The sequence below is a fragment of the Palaemon carinicauda genome, chromosome 26 (assembly GCF_036898095.1).
Source record: "Palaemon carinicauda isolate YSFRI2023 chromosome 26, ASM3689809v2, whole genome shotgun sequence".
Taxonomy (NCBI): Eukaryota; Metazoa; Arthropoda; class Malacostraca; order Decapoda; family Palaemonidae; genus Palaemon; species Palaemon carinicauda.
In genome coordinates this window covers 86,904,404-86,916,454 of record NC_090750.1, presented here as the reverse complement: position 1 = coordinate 86,916,454, position 12,051 = coordinate 86,904,404, and the positions used below count along the sequence as shown (strand labels likewise).

Here is a 12,051-nt window from a genome sequence, read left to right as displayed (position 1 = left end):
TTCTTTTCCTCCCACCTCTTTTCTTTTCCTTCCTTTTAATTTCTTCCTATTCTATTTCTTTGTTTGTTGCTTGCAATCGATTTCCTCGCATCTCGCTTCTTATTTCCTTATTATCTACTCCTTCGTTCCTCCATTTCCTGCACCCATCTGTTGCCCTTCTTACTTTTTATTTGTCAGTTCTTTTTATTATCCTATTGATAATTATTCTTTTTTTCTCGTGGTCATAATTTCCCCATTGTTTCCTCCATCCTACTCTGATTGGCAGATATAACGGGAAGATTTCTCTCTCTCTCTCTCTCTCTCTCTCTCTCTCTCTCTCTCTCTCTCTCTCTCTCTCTCTCTCTCAAAAGGTCGGAGGGCCATTTAAAGGTCAAGAAAGAAGGTAGTTTATTAATTTGGTAAATGACTTTCACGGGGAAAGGCTGAAATGAAACTGGTAATAACACCGAAGTGTTCCCCATTTGGCAAATTCATTTTACAAGGAGAGAAAACTCAACAATGAATTCTGGAAAATAAGTTTTAATAAAAGGAGGAGGGGTACACGCGGAAACCACAATCTCCCACAAATTGCTGAACCAGCGGGTTGTTGTTAGGAAAAAGGGGAGTGGGTGGGAAGGATTGAACCTGTGCGTTTGCGCGTGCGTGCTTATCTATCAATTTAGCATTTAAAATTTCGCTTCAGCATAAAAGTTTCGAACTTTTATGACAGAAGCCGATAAAAACTGATGAATAAGTGGTAAATATATGTATATATATACATTATTTATTGAAAGCTATTAACATTTTCATATGTCACGTTAACATAGGCGAATTTGGCTAGTGCATTTCGTGAGACCTCTGGCCAATACAGGATTATATTGATAGGTTTTCATCTTGTATCAAAGGTTGAGATATGCTTAATCATTTTCATATTTAATATTTTATGAGTATGCTGATTGGACGTATTCGAAAAACAACTTATAAAAGGATATAAAGTGACTTTTAGCTTTTTCTGAAGGTACCTTCATTTATTAGGTCACTCGTTTCTCGAAAATATGATTTTGTAAATTTAAACTGCAGGTGATTAAAGTTGGTTATCGTGTATATTAAATTTCTCGTGAAAAGAAAATGATGTTCTGCTCTTCGAAGTAACTGTTAGTGCCATAGTCTCTGTACCATGGTCTTCCACTGTCTTGAGTTAGAATTCTCTTGCTTGAGGGTATACTCGGGCACACTATTCTATCTAATTTCTCTGGTTCTTGTTTAGCTAAAGTTTTTATAGTTTGTATAGGAAATAATTATTTTTATGCCCTTACTGTTCTTAAAAGATTTTATTTTTCCTTTTTTTCCTTTCCTCACTGGGCTATCTTCCCTGTTGGGGCCCTTGGGCTTATAGCACCCTGCTTTTCCATCTAGGGTTGTAGCTTAGCAAGTAATAATAATAATAATAATAATAATAATAATACAACAGAATTGTTAAACAACCATATTTTCTTTTGCATGTATCATTTCATACATTTGGTTTCATTACTACAAACAATTTAAGTATTCTCTAAATGGTTATGGATACATATTTTGAATTTTGCTATCATGTTTATTTGTTTGGTATACATAATTTCCATGAGATTATATATAAATTCAAATGAGTTACTTATATTTTCTTATTCTCTTTCCAGGTCTTCGAAGATGCCAACGAGGAGTGAGTATAGTAATTTCTTTCTAAATTGCCCCCCCCCCAAAAAAAAAGCAATAATAAGTAGTACTGTTAAAAAAAAAACCCAGAATAATTAGTAACGCCAAACGGTTCTCTCGTAATAATCAGATGCAGTGGGTTTAGTAAGTGTTCCTCCATTATTGTTAAGGTGCAAACAGAAAAATAGCATAATTAATCTTAAACTAACCCAACATAATCTAATCCAGCCATACCTAAGCCAGTCTAACCTAATGTAGCCCTCCGTTATTGTGAAGTTGCAAAATGGGAACCAGTCTAACCTAATGTAGCCCTCCATTATTGTGAAGTTGCAAAATGGGAACCAGTCTAACCTAATGTAGCCCTCCGTTATTGTGAAGTTGCAAAATGGGAACCAGTCTAACCTAATGTAGCCCTCCGTTATTGTGAAGTTGCAAAATGGGAACCAGTCTAACCTAATGTAGCCCTCCGTTATTGTGGAGTTGCAAAATAGGAACCAGTCTAACCTAATGTATCCCTCCGTTATTGTGAAGTTGCAAAATAGGAACCAGTCTAACCTAATGTAGCCCTCCGTTATTGTAAAGGTGCAAATGTAAAAAAAGGATAAATATTCTAAAATCAACCCAACATAATCTAACCTAGCCATACCTAAACCAATCTAGCCTAATGTAGCCCTCCGTTATTGTAAAGATGCAAAATAGGAACCAGTCTAACCTAATGTAGCCTTGTTATTGTAAAGGTGCAAAATAGATAATTAATCTAAAACCAACCTTACATAATCTAGCCTAACCTAAACCTAATGTAGCCTAGCGAGTTGTTTTCCACTCTAGGCCCCTTGTTGCCAATATCAGTGGCTTTTGTATTTGTAAGATGAACATTCAGTTGGCAACAATGTCTATACCATTCCTAAAGGTTGGACCATACTCCACCAACCTAAAATTCCTCCCCTCGTTCCTTTTGAAGAAAATGTAAAAGCTTACATTTTTCTATTACTCTTACCTTTTAATTTTCTGTTCGATTTGCTTCAGTGGTTCTCTCTCTCTCTCTCTCTCTCTCTCTCTCTCTCTCTCTCTCTCTCTCTCTCTCTCTCTCTCTCTCTCTCTCTCTCTAGACTAAGTTTTTGCTTTTTATATTAGATGATTAGCAAGATCAATTCAGTGGATTTTTTCTCATGAATATTTACCTAACTTTATAATTCGATTTTTGAGAAAGTCGAAATTATACAGCGTTTTTAGTCTTGTGAAATCCGCAGTTACTCATCAGTTTCCAAAAATCAGTCTTAATAGAAACCGCATGTCACTTGTCGAAGCGGGAATAGATTGAAGTGATTTATAGCCATGGTGCGTGATTTTATCTCTCTCTCTCTCTCTCTCTCTCTCTCTCTCTCTCTCTCTCTCTCTCTCTCTCTCTCTCTCTCTCTCCGAATTTTTTTCAAATGCACATGCTGGCTCTAATGACAGATTATGTAAGTCGATGAATTGATTAGGTGGCTTTTTTTTTTTTTTTTTTTAACCCAATGATCTCTTGACGCATTTTTGAAAACAGATTTTACATTTTAACGTTCTTTTGAAAGTTTTAAAAATTTCGTAACGTGGAATAATTTGTTCTAAAACGGCCTTGCTTTTTAGGGCAATCGTCTCGATTTTATAAACTCCAGTTTCGTCTTTTCGTGAATATCCATTGAAGTCTCCCCCCCCCCTCTCTCTCTCTCTCTCTCTCTCTCTCTCTCTCTCTCTCTCTCTCTCTCTCCATGTTTGTCAAATCCTGCCATTTATGCTTCAGTTTTTTTTTCATGTCAAATACCTGTAGGTACAGTTGGACAGAGTCATTTCCGGTACACCTAGCTCTGAGGAAGAGTATCCAGCCACACCCATACTGCACAACGAGTTCCTCTCTTTAGCCTCACTCACAAGATCTGCTATATATCCCTACACTATATATTTGGTTACTCGCCGCAAAGTAAGGCTGTGACAGGGTGCATTTATTCGGAGTGATGTGTACCAAAACCTCCTGTATCCAACTGTACCATCTAATGAATATCCATGGCCGTGACAGGGTGCACTTATTTGGAGTGAGGTGTACCAAAACCTCCTGTATCCAACTGTACCATCCAATGAATATCCATGGCGGTGACAGGGTCCACTTATTCGGAGTGAGGTGTACCAAAACCTCCTGTATCCAACTGTACCATACAATGAATATCAATGGCCGTGACAGGGTGCACTTATTCGGAGTGAGGTGTACCAGAAACTCCTGTATCCAACTGTACCATCCAATTAATATCCATGGCCGTGACAGGGTGCACTTATTCGGAGTGAGGTGTACCAAAACCTTGTGTATCCAAGTGTATCATCCAATGAATATCCATGGCCGTGACAGGTGTACTTATTTGGAGTGAGGTGTACCAAAACCTCCTGTATCCAACTGTACCATCCAATGAATATCCATGGCCGGGACAGGGTGCACTTATTCGGAGTGAGGTGTACCAGAAACTCCTGTATCCAGCTGTACCATCCAATGAATATCAATACCCTATACCATTTTGAAATCTTGTTAGCTCCCCTCCTGGTATCTACAGTGTGACGTAGGTTCGCTATATCCAATTAACTTTTTCGGATGCAGTTGATTGCCTTTGAGCTTGTTGAAGTGGACACTTTGTTCCGCATTTTGTTGTTATTCTTTGTTCATTTAGTTTGTCTTTCCCCACTTGACAATGATTTATATTTGTACATAACCTTGAAGTTGTTTTTTCTTATAGTTAATCTCTTGTGTAAGGATTGAATTAAGCGAAGAAAATGCAAAATAATTATGATTTTTAAAAATTATGCTTACAATATATTTTTGATAGACATATGAAAAGATTGGAAGAATGTTTCAAGACCTTAATATAAAAAACTAGTAGCTGAAACATTTATTTATTAAGTTTCAGTCTATAGGAAAGGTCTGATGAAAATATTTCTTAGTGAAATATTGTAGTTGTTCCCGTGTAAATGATATGCAATCTCCCACGACATATATCGATAAAAAATTAATCAAATCCTGCAAAATGGTCTCAATAGAAACCACTTAATATATTTTTTGTCAACGACCACGGTGTTTGAGTCCAATGGACGGATGTTAACTTATTTAAGGCACCCCTAGCAACATCCGACACTGGTCAAAGAAAACGAAACTCATGGTCACAGAAAAAGATTTAATTTGATTTACCAAAACGTGGTTAAACACGAATTAATGTTGACATTCATACATTTCAAAGCTTTAATTTACAGCCGTGGGGATGAAATGATTTTCAGTGTAATTGCAAATAGGATGTATTAGTGTATAGTATCATTTTACTATTCAATCGAACCAAAAACGAGTAATAAGGAAAATATCCTGTCTTAAAACCACTCTTAAATCACATTATTTCGATATCTCACCAGTAATGATTTGAGATTTAGAGTTTTATTTATTGCAAAATATTCATTTTTGTGGTGAAAGTCCCATCCAAGGTTTATGCATAAAACCTGACAAAAATAAGGTTTTCTCCAAATAATTTCTTACTCTCTTTTCATCTGGGGTCTTGGGATCCCAGATAATGTAGGATGAATTAATCTATTTAGCAGTGGGAAGGATGATATGGTGAGAGATTTAATCCATCTTAATAATAGCAATTTAGTTTTACAAAGTTCGGGTGTTCTAAGACACGCACTGAAGCTGGAAAAAATAAATCTTCTCCATATAGATATGATTCATGGGGTACACGTCTTATGTATGTATGTATGTATATATATATATATATATATATATATATATATATATATATATATATATATATATATATATATATATATATATACATATATATATATATATATATATATATATATATATATATATATATTATATATATATGTATGTATGTATGTATATATATATATATATATATATATATATATATATATGTATGTATGAATTATAGATCTTTATGGTTGCTAATTTTATTTAATATTCTGCCAGTTTATGCAATTTTAAAGAGTTCAGAAATATAGTATTATAATCATGAAAAAACTATATTTTTACATGAACGTAACGTGACATTTCGTAGCTTCATCTTTCCAATGCTATCAATAAGTTTTTTCTTGAAATAAAAGTATAACAAATTAGCAAGTGTTTGGGAGGTTAGGTTATAAGGTTATGCAATTGAATTTGAATGTTACCGAGGCATTATTATTATGTTGTAATGAATAGAACATAATTTGATAAAGAGATCGAAATGAGCTTTTATATTATTTATTTTACCATTAATTAATGGGGAGCTAAGTAGCATGCCATAATTGAAAGAAAGACAGCATGGCAAAGAGAAATGGATTGATAATAAGTAAGAATAGAAATAGATTGGTCAACTTCTCCATAGCAACAAATATGTGTCATACAAAAGTAACACACATATGTTTATATATATATATATATATATATATATATATATATATATATATATATATATATATATATATATATAAATGTATGAGTGTGTTTGTATACACATGTGTGTATATTATATTTACATTACTTGTGTGTATATAATACTGATATAGGTGAGAACAAAAGGCGGAGTGCTAAAATGATTTCATGATTTGAACTAACAGTTAATAAATTTCGTCTTTAACGGTGGCATATTTGTCATCGTAATTATAAAAATTATTGCACGATAAGGCAGAGTCTGAGTCTTATACAAAAGCTACTTTTTTAACGACGTTTTATTAACAATTTTACCTCGTGCATACTGTCGATATTATAGTTGTTTGCATATTTGCAATACCTAGGTAAATGATTCAAATGTTCTACTGGGCTCCGCAAGGGACTAGAAGAGTTGGAAGACCAGCCCTACATGGCTGAGGACTATGAAGCGCAAAGTAGGAAATGACGAATGGCGAAGTATTGAATTAAAAGCACAAGATAAAGACGACTGGCGAAATCTAACCGAGGCCTTTTGCGGCAATAGGCGTTGGAGGAGATGATGATGATGATGATAATGATGACGATGAGGTAAAGGATTTGTAATGACTTGGTAAATGATTATGAAGGTAATGTCTGCCGAGTGCCTATGATTCCTTATATAATCTACTACTGTAGATACTCGTTACCTTCAACAGCGAAAAATCAAGAGCATCTTTAGTCCGACCAAGTTTAAAGTGGGTTTACACAGTCGAACGGTTCGTCGAACGCGGTTCGACAGACAAGTGTTTGAAGTGATGTTCGAACGTGTGAACAAGGTATTTGGTTGTCGAACACGTTCGTCGAACGGATCGAAGAAAGTCAGTTCTCGCCTGACTTTTGTGGGCGGGGCTTCACTGTCCACAAACCTTAAGCATTCGTGGCTGATTCCACCTCTTCGAACCATTTGACAAGCAGGTTCGACAACAGGGTTCGACCGTGTAAACCCCGCTTTAGGGACAGTCTGAAACGCCTCTGTCAATCTCCTTCATCCATGAATTGAAGTCCAGAATGCATCTTCTGTCTGGCTGGCTTTACCCTTTGTTTGTACACTCGGCATCCTTGTGAATATGCATTCACACGTACCGCATAATATCTTTATTGATCTATCTGGCAGTCTGCTTATCTAACTCGTATATAATTCTGTCATTAGATGATTACTTGTGCATGTAAAAGTAGATAGATTTTTATGTATGAGTAACTCCGAAATGATCATATTATAAATTCGTTTGTACTTCCACGCACACTTCCCTTCTATGATAAAGAGCAAGTGTCTGGATATATATATATATATACATATATATATATATATATATATATATATATAAATATATATATATATATATATATGTATATATATATATATATATATATATATATATGTATGTATATATATATATATATATATATATATATATATATATATATATATATATATATATATACATATATATATATATATATATATATATATTCCTTCCTGTCACGCTCGCGAGAGAGAGAGAGAGAGAGAGAGAGAGAGAGAGAGAGTAATCATACTCAGGTGAGAGCGGGTAATCCATAGAGGTACACTCGGAAACCACAAATTGCCGAACATGCGAGTTGTAGTTAGGAAAGAGGGCTGGTGTGGGAAGGGTTGAATGTATGTGTGAGCTTATCTAAGTATCTATCTAAACTAGCGTATACTAGTTTCTTGATTAAAGAGCTAGTCACACACGAAAGAGGAATAATCATTTTGACGAGTTAAAACGTCGGTTTGGCTATTAGAAATGTATGTATGTGTATAAAGTCCTCATTCTTGATTATAAAGTTACTGGAGCCCAATACAAACATTGCGCTTGATCTTTTTATTCTTTTTTTTTATGATTTAACTGAAATGCATTAAATTGGTATTTGTTCCAAATTTTCAAAGCAATGTTTTCGTTTTCATTCATACCTTGAGTATTGACATTTAACTTAGCGATTTAAATTCTGTTATTACCTTGTTACTGCCTAAAACTATGTTAAAATCCCCCCCCCCCCCCTCTCTCTCTCTCTCTCTCTCTCTCTCTCTCTCTCTCTCTCTCTCTCTCTCTCTCTCTCTCTCTCTCTCTCTCTCATCCTAAGACAAGGATTACAGAAGAAAGCAATATCCATTTTATTGCTTATTAGTGGTAGTCTCTTACGTCATTGCCTGGGATCTCTTCCTTAGTGACGTCAATTGGAGTGGTTATGTTCCTTCTAAGTTATCTTGTATTTAGTTTTTATCCTGGCTTCCTATATTTATTATTATTGTTCAGTTTCTTAAACTTTCTCCGGTTTCTTTTCTGTATTTACCGTATTTACGCGAATCCTCAATTTTTTCTTCAATTACTCGTACCGAGTTTTCCATTTCTAATCTTAGATGTCAGGATGCCAGAAAACCTTAAATCAATCAAGCAATCACTCGATCAATCAATCCATTTTTAATTCACTCAATCCTCTTCCTTTCTACTACTCGAATAGCCATTGAATTACACAAGTGGAATTCTTTGGTCTTCAAATCTCCTGTACAACAACAACAACAACAACAACAACAACAAGAATAACAAATGCAGCTGCTCCACTGTCTTGGGTTAGAGATCTCTTGCTTGAGGGTACACTCGGGCACTCTATTCTATTTGGTTTCTCTTCCTCTTTTTATTTTGAAGTTTTTATCCTCTTGTTATTTTCAAGTGTATATAGTTTATATATGAAAGATTTATCATAATGGTAATAATGTTCTTAAACTTCTTATAGTTTTTCCTTATTTCCTTTCCTCACTGGGCTATTTTCCCCTGATGGAGCCCTTGGGCTTATAGCATCCTGCTTTTCCAACTAGGGTTGTAGCTTACCAAATAATTGCATTGATAATTGCATTGCACTGCAGGACAAAGGCCTCAGACATGTCATTAGCCATGTCTGGAGTCTGGCAATATTCTTCAACACGATAGTCAGTGCGGATTGGTGATGGTAGGAGAGTAGTCTGATCGCTCACAGAAAACCAACATAATATGGGTGGCCCTGACTATTATTATTATTATTATTATTATTATTATTATTATTATTATTATTATTATTAGGGGACTCAGCAGTATGAAGCTTCATCTGTGGTGGAAATGTGGGAGGTTGGGCTGTGGCACCCTAGCAGTACCAGCTGAACTCGGCTGAGTCCCTGGTTAGGCTGGAGGAACGTAGAGAGTAGAGGTCCCCTTTTTGTTTTGTTTCTTGTTGTTGTCGGCTACCCCCCCAAAATTGGGGGAAGTGCCTTTGGTATATGTATGTATGTATTATTATTATTTGCTAAGCTACAACCCTAGTAGGAAAAGCAGGATGCTATAAGCCCAGGGGCCCCAACAGGGAAAATAGCCCAGTGAGGAAAGGAAACAAGGAAGAATAAGTTATTTTAAAAGTAGTAACAACATTTAAATAAACATTTCCTGTATAAAACTATAAAAAACTTTAACAAAACAAGAGGAAGAGAAATATAAAAGAATAGTGTGCCCGAGTGTACCCTCAAGCAAGAGAACTCTAGTACAACTTTACTGATCATTGCGATACGCAAACCCTTTCACCACGTTAATGTATCCCCACTCAGAAAGGTGAGCTTTCAGGCAAAATTCGTCTGTGAAGCTAGAGAAATAAGACCTATTATCTTAAAGCAGTCGTAATGAGCTGCCACCTTACGACAAATATCACAGAATGTCACGATGACCTCATATTTTTTTTTTCCTTTTTTTTTCTTTTCCTTTTTGCTTTTCAGACTAAGACTGTTGCATATTATGTTTGTGGACTTTTCATAATTTTTTTGTTTGGGTTATATCGAATTGCGATTTTTACTTCTAAAATACTAATTTATGTTACATTTCATATTGATTTTTCCTTGTATCCATCCTATTGTGAATATGTTTTCCCCTTAGAGGGTATTACTTCAGAGGTATATATATATATATATATATATATATATATATATATATATATATATATATATATATATATATATGTGTGTGTGTGTATATGATATATATATATATATATATATATATATATATATATAAATATTAATATATATATATATATATATATATATATATATATATATATATATATATATATATACACATATATATATATACACACACACACATGTGTGTGTGCGCGCGCACCCGCGCATATGTGTATTATTTACACATAATTATTACGCGTATGTTGTATGTGGATTATGTACCGTTTCCATTTTCGGGATTTCTAGAGTTGAACCAGAATTTCCAGTTTGATCACATTCAATATCAATCCGCTCGAGGTTTGCAAAGATTTAATTAAGTAAAAGGTAATTAATTGCTAAGTATTTCCTGTCTTTAGATGTTTCCAATTTTTTTTTTTTTTTTGTAATATAAATAATCCCATGGAGTTGGTTACAACATAATTTTCTGATATATAAATTAATTCGTTTACACAAGTGAATATCGTTTATTTATTACCTTATTTCTTTTCCTCACTGGGCTATTTTTCCCTGTTGGAGCCCTTGGGTTTATAGCATCTTGCTTTTCCAACTAGGGTTGTAGCTTGGCTAGTAAAAACAACAACAACAATAATAATAACAATAATAATAATAATAATAATAATAATAATAAACTATTTGACATTTAGTGATTCCCGATTTAAATATTTAAAGTCTACGGGCCATCATCTCCAATGATCGATTGTTTAGTTATCAGAGAAAACGTGACTGGTGTTTGTGGGAGTAACTTAGCTAAACACAGATTTATGACACGCTATTATAGAGATATTCATGACGGAATATTGAATAAGTACATTACTATATTTCGGTTATGTTCGTATTCTTATTGAGGAATTTTAGGTTTTATGGGAGAATATACAAATTTGGTAAATATTAAAAATGCTGATTTATATTTTTTTGGTGTATATCGATACATTTGGTTGGGAAAAAAAAGAGACAAACCTTGACTATTATGCGCATCAAATAATTTTAATATGAAGTGAACGAAGCCATTTATGAAACGTGTTGTCGATATCCCGTAGATTGTTTCCATTAGTTTAATATTAATTTCATGGATGGAAGTTTTACCATTGGATTTTGTTAATTGAATAGTGATTTGCTATTGTATATATATATATATATATATATATATATATATATATATATATATATATATACACGTATGTATATGTATATATATATTATATATATACGTATGCATATGTATATTATATATATATATATATATATATACACGTATGCATATGTGTATATATATATATATATATATATATATATATATATATACATGATTATGTATTAATATATATATGTATATATATGTGTGTATATATATACATTTTATCCATTGTACACATGCATGCACACAATACCGTTTTTAATATCACAGAGCAATTATAAATGAAAGTAAAACGCAGGAAATAACAATTCTGTGCTTTTGATCACATGAATGATGAGTCAATCACAACTAAAACGAGTGTGGTCATATGCCTCAGTAACAGAGGTTATGACCTCGCCGACATAAAGTGCCATCGGGTTTAAAGGAGACAGGCTCGTATATCTGACTGTCGGGCGCACACACATTCGAGTATCATGTTGTTGTTGTTGTTGTTTGTTGAGTAGATGAAGTGGTGGTAGGTCTAGGTGACTAATAAGTCATTTGAGAGAGAGAGAGAGAGAGAGAGAGAGAGGAGAGAGAGAGAGAGAGAGAGAGAGAGAGAGAGAGAGAGAGAGTATTGTATAGATGAAATTGATGGTAGGTGTAGATAATGAATAAGTCTGCGATCTAGAGAGAGAGAGAGAGAGAGAGAGAGAGAGAGAGAGAGAGAGAGAGAGAGAGAGAGAGAGAGTATTGTATAGATGATATTGATGGTAGGTGTAGATAATG

The 12,051-nt window shown here is 34.0% G+C and overlaps 1 protein-coding gene across 3 annotated transcripts in view; it reads left to right on the top strand.

Annotated features, from left to right (window-relative positions):
- LOC137619665 (tetratricopeptide repeat protein 39B-like) overlaps positions 1-12,051 on the top strand; it is a 175,691-nt gene that overhangs the window by 95,101 nt on the left and 68,539 nt on the right. For all 3 annotated transcript variants that reach the window (XM_068349905.1, XM_068349904.1, XM_068349903.1), the window contains one exon: positions 1,656-1,678. In XM_068349905.1, the coding sequence (XP_068206006.1) occupies positions 1,656-1,678 (23 nt within the window). The remainder of the gene's footprint in view (positions 1-1,655; positions 1,679-12,051) is intronic.